This window comes from Solanum stenotomum, chromosome 4 (genome assembly GCF_019186545.1).
Source record: "Solanum stenotomum isolate F172 chromosome 4, ASM1918654v1, whole genome shotgun sequence".
Classification (NCBI taxonomy): Eukaryota; Viridiplantae; Streptophyta; class Magnoliopsida; order Solanales; family Solanaceae; genus Solanum; species Solanum stenotomum.
This window is the reverse complement of record NC_064285.1, coordinates 24,751,271-24,769,046: the sequence shown is the minus strand read 5'-3', so window position 1 is coordinate 24,769,046 and position 17,776 is coordinate 24,751,271. Positions and strand designations below refer to the sequence as shown.

The 17,776-nt window shown below is 32.1% G+C and overlaps 1 protein-coding gene across 1 annotated transcript; it reads right to left on the bottom strand.

Moving 5' to 3' along the window:
* Positions 1–1,446: 1,446 nt before the first annotated feature.
* Positions 1,447–15,975, bottom strand: LOC125861886 (MADS-box protein J2). The gene is made up of 8 exons (XM_049541796.1): positions 15,785–15,975; positions 5,081–5,159; positions 4,302–4,363; positions 3,343–3,442; positions 2,624–2,665; positions 2,500–2,541; positions 2,287–2,432; positions 1,447–1,730 (listed from the first exon to the last, which is right to left on the bottom strand). The coding sequence occupies exons 1-8, from the start codon at positions 15,967–15,969 to the stop codon at positions 1,640–1,642; spliced, it is 747 nt and encodes a 248-aa protein (XP_049397753.1). The 5' UTR covers positions 15,970–15,975; the 3' UTR covers positions 1,447–1,639.
* Positions 15,976–17,776: the final 1,801 nt, after the last annotated feature.

Sequence of the window (17,776 nt, the reverse complement as noted above, 5' to 3'; positions counted from 1 at the left end):
ACAGTGTGCAAAGCAAATATTGAATGCTCAAAAGGTGAACGAAAGTGGTAATCGACAATTCACCGAAGGTGAAAGGCTGACTCAATCGAGTTCTCTAACTGAGGTTCAAACACATGAAGCCTAGAGCATTATAAGGTGAGCTGAGGGGAGAAGGGTGATTCCCCGAACAGCTTTGGAGACCCCAACTAATGTCACTGATTCAGTCGCAAAATGGATTTTGGGAAAGTATAAATAGCTCAAAGGATACATATTTTTTAAGTTACGTTTTGAGTTTCGAAAGTTCTCTTTGGAGAGGACAGTTGAGAGATTTTAGAACACTTTACCTTTGAAGAACACTTTTCTAGTTTTTGGGGTTTTACAACTTGAAGTTTGAACTTGATAAATTGAAGTTGAATCCAAAGTGCGTTTACTTGTAATTGATTGATTTCAAGTAACCCATGGCTACTTTCATAGAAGGTATAATCTCTTTACTTTTTGTGATGGGTAGCTAAAATTCCAAGATCTAGGGGTGCTCAATGAGGCAGGATCGATGTTGATTTAATATAGTGGGTATTGTATTATGCTATGTTTTGTTGTTATTCATACATGAATTTGGTTTAATTACCATGGGGTTAACTTAAGGGTTAAGGTTGCAAACTTAATTCCTACTTTCAATCTCCGGTTGATGCTTGGAAGAGGTTAATTGGAGTGGGTAATTAGTTCATTTGAATGGTGTAGTAATAAATTTTGTTGGTTAATAAATTTGATAAAAAAAAATAATGAATTTGGTGAATGTAAATGGTAAAGTAGGAATTCATTTGAAGTAATGATAAATTTTATGTTTAAGAGAATAATCGTTATATGAGATATTTATATTTTAAAAAGTAATGATATGAATTATAAATGTTTTTAGAAGTTTTTCAAAATTTGGATTAGCGCTATTTTGCTGAAATAAATTGTTCTATCGTGTGCGGATATATTCCATAACTTGGAATGCTTGAGGGAAATAATTTCCTTAATAACATGACACTGTGAATTCAGTGAACTCTATTTTTCATTATTTTATCTTTTTTCTACTATGATTATTTAATTAATTGTTCTCATATACATTCTTTCAGTATTTGCACAACACTTTTGCAATTATGTTAGTCGCATAACCGATATGATTGTTGTATAGTTATTTGTGAAACATCAAAAGTAACCATTTATTATATTCAACAAGGTTAACTCTGTATACACGTCCATATAGAGAATCACAATAGATTAATTCTCAAAGGATATGCTACAATTCTATACACTGAATAATATTTGTTAACATCACAAAACAAGCATCACTAATCTTAACCCTGCATGTAATGAAACTTGGACTAAATGATAAACAAAAATATTGCCTATATATATATATAGAGAGAGAGAGAGATCAATTCCAAGATGTCATGCAAAAATTACACAGCATTTAGATGTTTTTGCATAGTTGAGATGGGGCCGGCAGTTGTTATTTTTATAACAAGTTGAGTGAATTATTCTCCTCACTACTTCAACAATAATTATGAGTTGCTAAATACAGATTAGTGGTCACCCCAAAAACAAGATTAATTATATTATATTAGTTCATACAATGCAAGAAGAAAAAGGGATAACAAATTACTATGTTAATCCATTACAGCATCCACCCTGGAATGAATCCATTAATATTATGAGCAGTTGTTGCTGCATTAACCTCATGATTTGCACCCATATTTGGATTGTATCTGCATGGACAGCAATAAATATGAGTGTATTATAGATATTTCCAGCATACATATTATTCTTTTCTTGCAATCACGCTTCGGATTTTTTTTATTTTGAGACGATATTTATCTATCGAAAACAGTTTATTTATCCACAAAGTTAAGGATTATCTATGCGGACTATCCTCTCCTCATACTACTAAAAACAAGTATTTTTCTCACTGCTAATCAGTGGAAAATTTGTACTATAAAGCATGATTTTCACCAAACCACAGTTCATTGAAGAAACGGATTCTCACTGACATAGTGAGAAGCTTCCTAAGCTTTCCATATGAAACAATTATTTCCTCTGTCCCAGTTGATATGACTTACTTTCTAGCTTTTTAGTCAGTTTCAAAAAGAACGACGCATTTCTATATTATGTAATAATTTAACTTTAACATACTCATTTAGTACAGCCACACACACACACATATATATTAGACAAGTCTTTCTTTCTTTCTTTTTTTCTTAAATTCCGTGTCAAGTCAAATTAAGTCATATAAAATAGGAATGGGACAGAAGGAGTTTTACGTACCCGAATTGAGGAGATGAAGAATTCAAACCGAGAGGTTGAAAGAAAGGTTGTGCAGTTTGTGGAGGGAGTTGATTGTATTCCATTGTTTGTCCTCCATTATTTCCCCATGACAATCCAAGTGGAATTCTAGCTGCTTTTTCTTCCAGCTGATCACAAACAATTATTTATTAAAAATACAGAAACAACTTAATTAATTAACACATATATACGTACCTTGTGTCTAAGTTGTTTATTTGCTTCTTCCAGCATTTGCTCCTAATATATTTATATATTAGAATTTTATGATATGCTTTTGATGGGATATATAAATGAATTTTGTGATGTTAAGGTAGTGTACCTTTTCTTGAAGGTCTGCCAGCTGATCCAGCATAGATTGAGTCTGACAAAGTGTGCACTTACACATTATAACTGATTGTTGGAAACTGAACTTTACACCAAAATCATACTCCTCCATCTTTTCTTTGTAGTCAGTCCAAAAAAGAATGATACATTTTTATATTTTTTCTTAATGAAATTATTTTTAGCCATGCAAACTTCTATTACGTATTTTAGATCACGAATTTTAAAATCACATGACTGCTAAAGCAAGCTAAGCTTCACATGACCTAGCTAGAGGAAGCCAAAAGACCCTCTCACCAGGTATTAGTCTTTCTCTTTCTTAAACTTTGTATCAAGTCAAACTAATGTGTGTATGCTTGTGTTTATCATATCACCACTTCCAAAGATGCTAACACATGACCTATTATTGCTACAGAAGTTTATTGGTGGAGCAAGAAAAGCGGAAATGGAGATATAGGCTAGCTAAATGCTCTCAAATCTGTGTACGAAAAATATCGTTCTGGTACCATACCATTGAAGAGGAAAATCTCACCCCCTAAGCATGCCTCAAAGAAGAAAATTTACGAGGAAAGGTCCCACTCAGACACACAAAAAGACAAAGATGACTATCGATGGCGCATGGCACATTGTTAAGGACAGGTTGTGACTAAAGAATAGATAAGCGTGACACATGCCATTAAATCCTTACAATATTTAAGTTGAAGTATTTCGATATACCTTCTTTGATCTAATTTTCTTCAAAGACGCATCCAATTGATGCTCAAGTTGCTCAAGTTCTTTCGAGTTTAGTGTGCCCAAATCCTCTCCAAGAATATTTCTATTAAAGCCATAATAATATTCACAAATCAACAACCTATGTAAAGCTAACTAAAATTATTTTTCACAAATAGACTTTCAGGGTGATTTAATTACATCACTAATATTAGAGCTGACAATATGGGTTGGCCCACCCTATTCGGGTTAATCCATACAGGCTTTGCAATTTGACGGGCCAAGTCGGGCTAGCCCATTTTTTATGTGAGCCAGAAAATGGTCGGTCCAGCCCATAATTGTGTGGCTACAGGCTTTGCCGGGCTAGCCCTCTTTTCTTAAAAGTTTATTTTTTATAAAAAATTTTAATTAAATTATAATTTAAAAATAGTATCATAAATATCGACTAGTGTTACTACTTGTTAATCAAATACACAAATAAAATTATCTATATAATTTTATTAAGTTTGATTTCAAGTAAAAACATAAATAGCTAAATAGAAATATTAACCTAATTGTTTTCCAATAATCATAATAAAACACAAAAACTGTGATAATATTCCATAGGCTATTGCCTATGTAGTAATTCACCTAGAAATTTTATTTTATGCAGTACATATTTTATAAACATAATTTGTATTTTAATTGTAATATTTCAAACTTTAAACAGATTTTGAGTGTAGACTCTTGTTATTTTTAATACTCAATTTTATTTTTATTTTTTAATTAATTTTTATTTGACTCACGGGCCGACCCTATCCATATTTCTCAAGCCCCACAAATCGACAGACTTATTCAGGCCGGGCTAAAAAGCCCTTTTCATAAATGGGCTCTAAAAATCATAGCACAGCCCTATCCTATCACGGGTTAGGCCAAGCCGGCCCAACGGGCCTAGCCCATATTGGCAACTCTAACTAATATCTTACCTTTGAGAACGTTGAAGGAGCTCAACTCTAGCTTTTAGCCTCACATACTCATTGTAGTTCATCTGTTGAAAGAAAAAAGCGTTGAGAAATACAATTAATTAATAAAAATATACTCTCTTTAATAGCTTAAATTTTTAAATGAGATAATCACACGGTTCAACATAATATCAAAGCAGGTAGAAAAATCGAATTTCACTGCCACCCATATCAAAAAAGAATTTTCATGTCCATAAAAAAGAATCAGGCGCGTGACATTTAGGAAATGATGTTAGGGAAAATTGCTCTTTTGGTTCCACTATATGTGTAAATATGTCACGTATGGAACCATGTTGTACTTGAATTACCTTCCCAGCATAATTATCTTTACGTATTTTCCATGTATTTTGTTAGTCTTTAGGAAAAAAAAAATTCAAATACTATCTCTTAACTAATTCTATGCAATATTAGAATAGTATTCACCAAACATAATCAAAATCACTATAAAGTGGAACCAACTTAATGTTTAAAATAATCACTTACAACAACTTAATTGTTTTTTTTTAACTACAGTATATATATCTTGAAAGAAACGTAGTAAATACAATACTAAATCAGTTCCACCTAAATAGGGTAAACTTTTATGATTTTTCTATTAAAATGCATAATTATATGAGCATATATGAAATTTATCTTATAATCATACTGTGTCAGCATGTAAGATCATAATAACAGTTTTATAGATATATAGCTTATCAAATAATCATAGCTAAAATATACAATATAAAGTAGAAAAACAATACCTGAGTATCACTAACGGGTAGCATCGGGTCCAAAGATGCATAACTGCATTGTTGATACTTTTCAAGTGTTGTCATCATGCTTCAACAATTTTATATAAAAGATAAGTTATTAGTCATTTTCCCAACATGCATGCTGCTGTTGAATTATATATAATCTCATATCAATTATAGAAATGCATCAAGAGATATCTCTGTGGTTTTGCACTACTCTACATATCACAATAATTAAAAAATAGGTTAGATACGTTCAATGCTCAAATTATTTCATTTCATATATGTTGTAAAATAGAAAAAGGATCATCACCTGAACCAAAAAGGAAAACACTATTATAATTTAGGCATAATACATAAACATGACTCTTAACTTAGCATTAGCTGACAACTATGACCTTTAATTTTGGGTGTGCACAAATAGGCACTTAGACTTGTATAAAATTGAACAAATAGACACATTCATTCTACGTGGCATCCTACATCACAATTATGTGTCCTACGTGGCATCCTACGTGTATTATGTCATGTAAGACACGTGTGTCTACTTGTCCAATTTTATACAAGTTAAATGTCTACTTGTGCACACTCAAAGTTGAAGGGCATAGTTATCCGTTGAAGCCAAGTTAAGGATCATGTTTATGTATTATGCCTATAATTTATATGTGTGTTTGGCAGGGAGGAAAACATTTTTTACTTTATTTTAGGAAAATAACTTCTTTAAATATGAGGAAAATTGAGGTAGAAAAAATAATAAGTTCTATAACTGACATACCACACTGATAGTTTTTACCAGCCTCACCCCTATAGCTCCCACCGTGACACTCCTGTCCCACCCCTACCCCATAGTGTTTAAATAGATTATCTACATATATTTTTGAAAATAATATTTTGTACTTACCAACAGTCGAACAATAAGCAAATAAATGTTTTCGTTCATACTAATTAACCATATCTTTAAAGCAAAAAAGCTGCATTTAAAACTTGTAAAATGTCAAATATTCACTTTTTTAGATGGAAAGGCATAATTCTGAACACATTGACTTTATGCGCATGTGTATTATTTTACATATTAGAACAAATTTACCATTTAGAACAATTATTAAAGATTTGTTTGAGCAATTGTAGGATACGATGTGCTTTCTAAGATTGATTTGAGAGATGAGTATTATCAGTTGAAGATCAAGAGAGAGGATATCTCCAAGACAACTTTTAGGACTTGATACACATCGAAATGAGTAATATTTTCCATTGACCCAAATCGAGATCGGAGAAGAATATTATCTTAGAGAGTTTATTAATTAATTGAGTATTAATTTAGTGAGATTTTACTGTACTATGATATTTTACGCATAGGCCTTGAGTGTATTTTGATACATAACAAAAAAATGATTGCCTATACTTCGAGGCAACTAAAGAATCACCAGAATATTTATCTCACACATGATTTAGAGTCTGAAGATTTGGCATTATGACTTGTATAGTGGACTATGTGACGTCTATACTAATCACAAGAGTTTAAAGTACATCTCTAATTAGAGAATTTGATTTTGCGACAACAAAGATGATCGAGTTGGTAAAGAATTATAACAAAGAGTTTAGCTTCATGATTGATAATAATGGGGTACTTTAATTTACAAGGGTGATCATTTGTGTGTACCCATATGGATGAGTGGAGGCGTTTGTTACTTGATGAGGTACACAATTCGAGATATTCTATTTGTCCTAGCACTACAACGATGTATCAAGACATTCATCAATTGTATTTGTAACACTCTAAAATGTTTGAGCTAAGACTCTAACCATTCTTCATTTGTGAATAAGATTTTATTGAAAAAATTTTAATATTTCTTAGGTGTTAGGGTCACTAGATGTAGTACCTCAAGTTTCAAAAAGAACTGGAGAGAAATTCGTTCAAGTCACGCATCAATTTTCTTAAGTTTAGGGTCAACTTCAATCAACCATATCTTTTAGCACATAAAAAATTGGGTGGCCCTAACCTATCAAATCGAAGGTCTTCGAGTCCTCTTTCCAACGCCACAAATTTTTCCTCAATCAAAGCTCTGAGTAAAAAGTTATAACTGATTAAATAAATACGCACGAGCCTAGTAGCAGGTCCGTGATGGGTCCGCGCTACGGAGCCAATACGAACCTCACTGCCCGCTGGAAAATTATTCCGACTTTCAGCTCATTTTATTTATTTTTTAAGGGTATTGTAGTCCTAAAAACCCTTAGGAAGTCATCTAAGTTGCCCTAAACGTGTAGAAAAATCAGTTTTCATAATCAAACCCACCCTCTTATTCACTCCAAAATATCTACGCTCAAGAAACTTCAAGAAACACTAAGGCTAGGGTTCATCTTCCAAGATTCGCCTTCAAGTTTCTTCAAGAACATTGTTCTTCCAGGTATTTAAGCTTCCATAGTATTGAGTTTGTTTGCCCTCACGCCAATCATGTAATCTTTTACCTATTAATTCATTCTTGATGTTGAATTGTTGAGTTCTTGAAAAGTTTTTGAATTTAAGTGGTAATGGAGTGTTGTTTTAAGTTCTTGAGGCAAGAGTTTGCGAATGAGTTGAGTTAATTGATAGTTCCTTGTGTGGATTTCGCTGAAACTGTTCTGGGTTATAAGAATTCATGAATTTTGACCTTAGAATTGCAGTGAGTATGAGCTGAATCGAGTTTGGGAGAGGAAGAAAAGATCGGGCAAAATTATGCGCCAGGTCCGCATCGCGGAGACGTTCCAATATTTCAATACCCATTCGAGCACCTCTCTCCATGTCGTGGAGAGGATACGAACTCCGCTGTCCCAAAATTTATTTTCGCGACCAAAAATAATAATCCTCATCCGCATCACACACATGCTCCCCAGTTTATGTCTTCGCCCATTTCTTATCATCAACTATCTAAACTTCATCTAATCATTGAGAAATCCTATATACCCTAATCATGATCCTTGAAGTCATAATTCATAATTCAAGGTAGAGTTAAGAGTAAAGTTCGAGGGAGTCATTCTGAGTCTGTTCGAGGAGTCTTCTACAATTACTTATAATTTATTTCAAGACTCAAGAAAGTGAGTATGAGAATGAGAAGAGTGTATTCATCAGTCATTATTATTGAGATTCTTGAGTCGAGTTGTTCATGCCCATAATTTCGCATAAACTCCATAAATTGAGTATCTTTGAGAGGAGTAATATCTTCAAGTTCTAAGTTCTTGATTATTGAGTTCCTTATCCTTTTGAGATTATATTCCTAATTATGGGACTACCATATGTTATACATGAAGGTCATTGAGTTGAGTTGTTCATGCCCATAATTCCGCAAGAACCCTATGAGTCAAGCATTCTTGAGATGAGTGGTATCATTGAGTCCTTGAGTTCTGGAGTTGTTGAGTTCCAAGTATTGAGTTCTATTTGAAAACCTTGAATTGAGTCGTTCACGTCCATAATTCGGCATGAACACTATTTTGAGAAGTCTTTTACAATTAGTTATAATTTATTTTAAGACTTGAGCACTTGAGTATGAGGATGAGGAGAGTTGAGTTTTATTTGTTTTAACATGAATATATGGGAACTAAATATTCCCATAGTAAATTTTTTTATATTTAAAACGAGGGGAAACATTGATTTCCAAATGAGTTCATGATGAGTTTTGAGCACTATTTTTTTTAAGAGAATCTTTTTAGTAATTATCTCAAATCGATGAAGAGTTATGTTTTTAAACATATGAGTATATATTATTGGGAGTAGTATTGAGCACTGACATGAGGGAGAGATCAGATAACTCACAACCCCTATAAACCATGTATGCCAACATGGGTAAAGGGTCATACTTTTTAGATGATTCCTTATTGCTTTTTAAGCATAGCTTAGTAGATCCACTTAGTTGAGGATGTCCTATACTCCGGCAAGGTATAAGACAACTCGGGCAGCGTGGGCGAGACGTTGTATCATCACATTGCTCATAGTGATGGTTGTCGATTAGAAAATCTCCCACATAAGAGTTAGTATTGTACTTTTACATACAATTAAGTTATTGTAATTCTACATGTAATTGAGTTATTATCTGTTGTTTTAGAAGCTTTCCATATATGACATCCTTTATTGTTGTTTTATCCTTGAGTATCTTTGAGTTGAGTACCTTGAGCCGAGTATCTTCGAGTTGAGTATCTTATCTTTGAGTTGAGTATCTTATTTTTGAGTTGAGTATCCTATCCTTGAGTAGAGTTTGAGTTGAGTTGAGTGAGTTTGAGAAGAGGTAAGTATGTTTCTTTTCTATTAGTTGATCAAGCTTATGTTTAGGTTTTAGAATTTCCCTTACATGCTCGTACATTCAATGTACTAACGCAATTTGGCCCGCATCTTTTTATGATGCAGATACAGGTATTCAGGTTCATCAACAGACACTCTGTTGATACCACTTGCAGTTCCAATTAGCTTTGGTGAGCCTCCTTGCTTTCGGAGGGTTCCCCTTTTTCATTCAGTTTGTTAGGATGCCATGTGTCTTGTCCTGATAATCCTTCTATAATAGTAGAGGCTTCATAGATAGTTTTGAAGCCGAGGAGTCTATCATTATTCCCTTTGTTGTTGTAATATTTTGAGTTCATGAGACATTTAACTAATACTTGTTAAATTATTTTCAGACAATTATTGGAGTTGAGTTTAAATTAAGTTTTTTTTAAAGTTATTTTTGCATCATGAGTTTTCATTTTGCTTGAGTAAGTCTTCCGCTGAGTAATGAGCCAGGCCAAGGATTCGCTTGGGAACCAGCAAAGATTTTCGAGTGCCAGTTACGTCCAGAGTGTAGGCTCGGGGCGTGACAGTATTAGTGAGAAGGGATAAAGAATCTCAGAGTAGAGCATGTATTTAGTTGCTTTAACTATGAGCAGGTCAAGTGTGAGCACTAAAGCACAAACTTTGGTTATTCTAGAGTGGAAGTGGCATCGTATCACAATGGACTTCATGGTAGACTTGCCACAGTTGAAGAAGCATGACTCAATTTTGATGGTTGTTGAAAACATTACCATGTTTGTGCATTTCATACTAGTCATGACTACTTATTTTGTGGAGTATTATTTGGCACGATATATATACTTGCAAGGATAACTTGTTTTATCATCTGAGATAGGGATTCCCAATTTCAGCAATTTTCCCATAAGAAGTAGGGTCCACAAGTCGAGCTTAGCACAATATTTCACTCACAAACTAATGGACGATCTAACAGAGTATTTAATTTCTAGACGATACTTTGGAGGTCATTAGGACGATTATTTTCCTTTAGCTTTTGTTTGCTTACGATAAAAGTTATCAACGTAGTATTGAGATGACACTATTTGAGACATTATATGGTCCATCAATGTCATTCTTTATTTCCTTGATTTGAACCAGACAATGTTAAGTTATTAGACCTAGAGTAAGTACAACAGACCTTGGAGTAAGGTCTAGATTATTCGGGGCCAACTTTGGATATCATAAATTAGCTAGGCAGAAATCTTATACTAATATGCAAAGACATGCCATGTGTTTATGAAGGGTAAGTATGTACTTCTAAAAGTATCACCAATGAGAGGTGTAAAAAGGTTTGAGAAAAAAAGTTGAGCCTAAGGTATATTGGATCTTATGAGATCCTAAAGCATGTTGGTGTAGTTATATACAAGCTTAATTTGTCTCCTAACATGACATGCATCTAGTTTAGGATCTTTTGATGGTTAAGAAGTATGTTCAAGATGATAGTCATGGCATATCAGATTATAACATTCAAGAAATGAGAGTCTGTCTTATGAAGAAACTTCGTTAACAATTTTAGATAGACAAGTTTGCAAGTTGAGGCCGAAAGTTTTTCCTTTGATTAATGTATTTAGAGGAAGCATCGACAGGAGAAGACGAGAGACTTATGAGACAAAGGAAGACATACAAACAAAGTACCCAGTGTTGTTTGAGACCTTAGGTGCACATTCTTAGTTTGTTCAAGAATGAATAAGAGTTAACATGGAAGATGTATACCACTAATCTTGTTAAAATATAATTAGATTTGCGTTTTGAAGATTGACATAGTTTTGTATACCTATTTAGGCCTTGTTGAAAACTCAACACTAAGGGTAATTAGGCACAATATTTGAACATTTGTAAACTTTTTGTTGGTGTCTCATGCGTCGAAATTGCAATATCAGAGACAACTAGTCAACTATCAGACCCCACAATCGCGAGGTCCTAATTGCGATCACGTAAAATGAATAAATGTGATATATAATGAATAGTGATGAACTTCATATGAGGTTTTTTCCCATTTTAAAAGTGGAGCTCATTAGGATCATCTAAGATACATATTTCTACCAAATAATCAAAGGTATTAATTTACTAACCCCCTATGGTGATATATTCAACTTCAGTATAATTTCATCCACAAAATGAAAGTGATTTGAAAGCTCGAATTGGGGATTTTGACTTCAAAGGTATATGAGTTGACTTTTAAGCTGATCATATCAATTTTTAAACATTATTTATCTTTTTACCGTGTTTAGCAATGTTGAGAAAGTGCTTAAAATAAGTTTTAAAATGCTTAAAACAAGCCAAAAACTATGCATTGAGCAACCCCAATGTAACATCCTGCCTTAGCAAAGAGTTCAATTTAGAAAGAACTAAATTGGAAAGAGCCAATTTGAGATTTGCTCAAGTTAAGCTTAAGTTGTGAGTTTTGGGTCAACTTCAAATAACCATAACTTTCATTACACGATGAGTTAGGTGGCCCATAAGATATCAAATGAAAGGTCTTCGAATCCTCTTTCCAACACCACCGAGTTTGCTAAGTTTTGAGTTCAGATGAGGGAGATATGACCATTTGAAGTTAGTCTGTCCAGTTAAGGAAAGTTATCCGAATTAATGAGGGGTATTTTGGTTTTTTCCTTACCCCATCAGCCTTTAACGTTTTTAGTAATATTTTAGGGGTCTAAACTGATTTGGGTCAGTTTTCACAATCCTAAATACACTTAGGGTTTTAGAGAGAAGTTCAAGAAGAGAAAAGGAAGAACGATCAAAATTTCTTGTGAATCGAGCATTTGCTTCGCCAAATCGAGGTATGTGAGTTCTCATAGTGTTGGGTCCGTTCACCCACGCACCAATCATGTGATTTTATTCGTAATTTCATTCTTGAAGTTGAATGATTTGAGTTCTTGATGAGTTTTCTTGAAGTTTCATTCTTAAATTGCTATGATGAGTTTGATGAGTTCTTGAGATAAATGTTATGAGTTTGAGGGTTGTTTTTTAGTAGATTCTCGTGTACTTGTATTGGGTAATTGAATATAAGGAAAATTTGAGGAAATCAATCGATTCTAGACGAATTATGATCAGAAAATGAGAGGAAAAATTATCGGATTAACCTGGGAAGGGCTGGCGCGGCGCGCCCCAGATGCACCAGAAGGTTTGGCATGGCGCGCCAGCAGTGCACCATATTTGAGTCTCTGAAGTTTAGGGGTTGGCGCCCCGCGCCAGCAGTGCGCTAGGGTCGCCTGCTCTCACCCTTTTTCAGTCGTTTGCTATATCTAAGTCCTTCTAAAATGTATCCCTTCTCTCTTACCGATTCTAGCTACTCTAAAATACATCTAAACATCGAGAGATCCTTCGTAACATGAATCATAACCCTTGAATTCATAATTCAAATTCAAGATAGAGTTAGGAATAAAGTCTTGAGAGTTCTTTCGAGTCATTTTGAGAAGTCTTTTATAATCTTTTAAATCTTGTTTTAAGACTTGAGTACTTGAGTATGAGGATGAGTAGAGTTGAGTTCATTTTTTTCAAAATGATTTATGGAAACTAAGTATTCCCAAGAGTAAATGTTTTTACATTTAAAATGAGAGGAAACATTGATTTCCAAATGAGTTCATGAGGAGTTTTGAGTACTATCTCTTTTAAGAGAAACCTTTTGAGTAATAATCTCAAAGTTTGAGGATGAGGAAATATTTTGAAATATATGAGCTGAGTTATATTTTGGGATTAGTATTGAGCACCGATATTGGGACAAGTTCAAATAACTCAAAGTCCTCATAAACCATGTAGCCAACGTGGGTAGAAAGGGTCATACTTTTTAAATGATTATTTATTGCTTTTTAAGCATAGCTTAGTGGATCCACTTAGTTGAGGAGTTCTATGCCCCGACAAAGTATAGGACAGTTCTAGCAGCGTGGGCGAGATGTTGTATCATTACATAGCTCATAGTGATGGTTGTCAGTTAGAGAATCTCTCAAATTGAGTTATTTTATATCTTTACATACAAACTGAGTTATTATTGTATTTTTTTAAATACATTGAGTTGTAATTTACAGTTTTAAAAGTTTTTTTTTTATAATGCATCTTTATTGTTGCTTTTATATTGAACTGAGTTGAGTATTTCTGAGTTTGAGTACTTCGAGTTGAGATGAGGTGAATATGTTTTTTCAGTTCCAATTCAAGCTTCTGTCATGTTTTACATTTCATGTAGTACTGACGTCATTTGGCCTGCATCTTTCATGATACAGATACAAGTAATCAGGGTCATCAACATGCGCTTCGTTGATACCACTTGCAATCCAGAGTTGTTTGGTGAGCCTCCTTGCTTCTAGAGAATCCCTTATTTATTTCTATTATTTCAGTTTTGTTAGGATGATCGGTGGTCTTGTCCTAACATCCCTCACAGTATTAGAGGCTTCATAAATAGACAGTAGTAGTTCAAGAGTCTTTTTCATTTTCAGTGTTTAATGTTTAAAGACTTGAGTTGCCTTTTTTGGCCAGTGAATGTTTTATTTAAAATGCTCCGAGTATCTATTTTGAGACATTGAGTTGAAACTTCACTTTTAAAAGTTCTTTTATTGTTGAGTATGTGTAGACTGGGGACATGACACCCAACTTATGCCTTTTAGCTTTTTGTGATTCCAACCATGTCATCAAATAAAGCTTTAAAGTATTACTCTCTTCATTCAAATTTATATGACGTATTATGATTGGATACAAAATTTAAGAAATATATGAGAAAACTTTGCATGTTTTAATACTATCCTTAAACTAAATAAATTTTGAATGATCGAAGAGCACATCTTTGTGGGGTTTTGGTTAAATAAGAGGGACCCAATATAGATAAAATGTTGAAAGTATCATTAAATATTTATCAAATATGAAAATGTATCATTATTTTTTAAATTAACTAAAATAAGTATCATATAAACAATGTTTCGTTTCAGACTATTTTATCATGTTACCTTCATTATATATATTGCTGCATCTTCCCTTCTCTACCTTTGATCTTCATTATTATATCCTTTAAAATGTCTTTGCATTTTGTTTTTATTTTTTGTAGTTTTCTTGTTTACAAAAGCTACATTATCTCATCGTAAATCACTGTTAAATCTTGATTTTTGTGTAAAACCCTATTTAAAACACCATTGATCTTGCATTTTAGTTTGAATATAAGATTTGTGTAGTCGTATCATGATCAAGAAATTATACATATACTTTATAAATATTTTTTTCCAACTTACTCGATTAGTTTTAATTTTATTTCTTGCAATTATCTTATACTGGCATATGTATATATACTATATTAAATAGTGAATTGTTTGCCCCAAAAAGGTGAATTTATATATATATATATAATATAAACAAAATATGTCATACATAAGTTTTATCTACATGCATTGTCATTTATTTATACCGCTAATATATGGTTTATTACATGTATCAAATAATTAAGCACCACAAAAAATTCGTAGTATGTCAAAATAATGTCTAATATTAAAATTTTACCAATATAAAAAGAAAATAAGAAAGAAAGATATATACTTAAAAAGGATAGAAAACTAATTTACCAAATTCAAAAAAGAAGGTTTATTTTTGATAAATTGTTGTTATGGGAGGGGGAGTTACATTTCTTAGGTATATATATGCAGTTTTTTATTTATTACTTTATAAAATGTGTTATAGAAGTAAGTTTTGTTTGGTAATATTTGATATAACAATTCTTATGCTTATATGATATAATAATAATTGTATTTGTCATTTCTTGATTCTTACAAATAAATATAGTGTACGGTGAGACAGAAGATTATCTGCTGGATAATTAACTACCTTCAAGTTTATTAAGTTAATATATTCTGTTATTGATTACTGCAGATATTAATATCATCTTTAACACCCTGCCTGCATAAGCAGCCTTTTCTCCCTTCTAGGGAATCAAACAAAAGTTGACACATCTGCTAATCAAATCTCAACAGTGTAGTGAATAATTGGTACCATGGAAAATCCATTAGATGAACAAATAGACACTTTTTTTTTCTTTTTAGATAAAAAGATGAATCCACTTACATACCTCAAGAAAAAACAAAGATCGAGGATCTTTCAAAAACAACATGTAAGGTCTGCGTATATTCTATCCTTCCACCAGATGACTACACTCGGCCCCACTTATAGAATTTCACAACCTAATGGATGGATCTTCTTATACATATACAGAAAAGATTAGTAGATCTTGAGAATAAAGGTAGATGATTTATCTAACAAATATATCTATATTTAGTATGTATATATAAGTAGAAGACCTAAATGGAGTCCGTACACATTCAGATCTCGAACATATATATAATTGAGGTGAGAGATATATGGTTTGAGTTAATTAATGAAGTCATTATAAAGATAACACGCACAAAAAAAGTATAGACCAAAAACATATATATAGGGTTGAGAATAAAGACCTGGAAGCACTAGAGAACTCATAGAGTTTTCCGCGGCTAGAGAAGATGATGAGAGCAACTTCAGCATCACAAAGTATAGATAACTCATAAGCTTTCTTAAGAAGACCATTTCTTCTCTTAGCAAAAGTTACTTGCCTGTTTATTTTGTTCTCTATTCTCTTTAGTTCTACTCTTCCTCTTCCCATTTTCTTTCTTTTCTCTTTCTTGCCTCTAAGAAGAAACACTATTATTCCACTCTAGGTTAACACACTTTTCCTACTCTGTCTGTGGACTACCAAATTTAATGGAAAGAGAAAGAGAGAGAAGCACTGATATGCCCTATCTAATCGTTTGTCGAATTGATAAATCACATATATTCATGTTTTATTTTTTTTAAAAAAATATTTATTTGTGATATATATTATTATGAATTTTTAAATATATACCCCTTCTGTTTTATTTTATGTGACACCTTTTAGTTTGATACAGTATTTAAGAAGAAAAAAAAGACTTTTAAAACTTGTAATTTAAAATAATTTTTGAATATTTTGTGATTGATTAAGGGTAAAAGGGAAATCTTAAAGTTAAATGGTTTTTAATTATAGTAAGATAACATTCTTTTTGGGACGAACGAAAAAAAAAAGATGTCACATAAAATAATATAAAGGGAGTATAATTTATTGGATTAATGAGATACAATGGGCAGTAAAATACATGAAAGGAAAAAGCAGTAGGACACTTGTGTATAGAATGGCAATGGCTAGCACCATTTATCATATATGGTTAGAGCGTAATGCTACGATCTTTCAACAAAAGCAACAGGCAGCAGGTTTCTTGATCAGACAGATAATTCAAGACATTCATGGGAGAGGTATAAGGTATCCTAGAATAGCTACTAGATTATGCAATTTGAATAATTATCCATAGACATAGCTAGCAGATATGAAATGTTGGTTTAGCAAGGATGGAGCTTATGTCCATACCGGCTAATTTTGGTTTGTAACGTTCACTTGGTAAATAAAATGTTTACCTACCAAAAAAAAAAAAAAGGAGTATAATTTTATAAATATCTGCTAGTCAATAAATAAACAATAATATAATGTAAACTAGTTATTCTTTAATCCCCCTATATGACACAAATAATCTTTTCACATCAAACATATTTTTTTACAAAATTTAAGTGATGAGTTTTATTTGCAAAACTTAAATAATCAATTTTTTTTTAAAATATCCTATGGTCAAACGCTTACTAAGAACACAATTTGTTTCGTATACTTATTTAATACTAACTTTTTAACAATTTAAGTCAAAGCTAGTGAATTCTCATAAACTCACATCTGCTCCGCCTCATGATGTTTTAGTAAAATTTTATTGAGAAAAATTTTAGAAATAGCAAATAAAATAGACATAATAAGGCTTTTGAGTTATAGTTTTGATAATTGTGCTCCATACCTATACCTATTTGCTATTAAGACTGTGGTTTGCATATTTCTGTCCGTTCTTATATTTCTCTTGCGAATATATAAATAGGATAAATATATACAAATTCTGTATTTATATAGTCAGAATTTTTTCAGAATTTCGTTTGTATATTTCGTTTGCCAGTATACAAACAGAGAAATTTATTAACAATTTTTCATAAATCGTATACAAATAGTTAGGGTAATCATACATAAAATTCTTGACTTATACAATCAGGAACCGAATCAAACAAATTCTGAATTTTATACAAATAAGACGAATTATACAAATCAGGCTAATAGCAAAATTTAGTGAAACTATAATTGCGAATTAGAATTTCCCTAAATGTAGCTATAAGATTTAATATGATTTAAATGTCTTTTATTTTGTACAATTTTCCTAATTTTATTTGAATCCAATATTTATACTAAATCAAACATTTTAAATCATAAAATTTATAAATTGAAGTTGACATACATATCATATACTATGGTTAATTAAATGATATATATATATATATATATATATATATATATATATATATATATATAT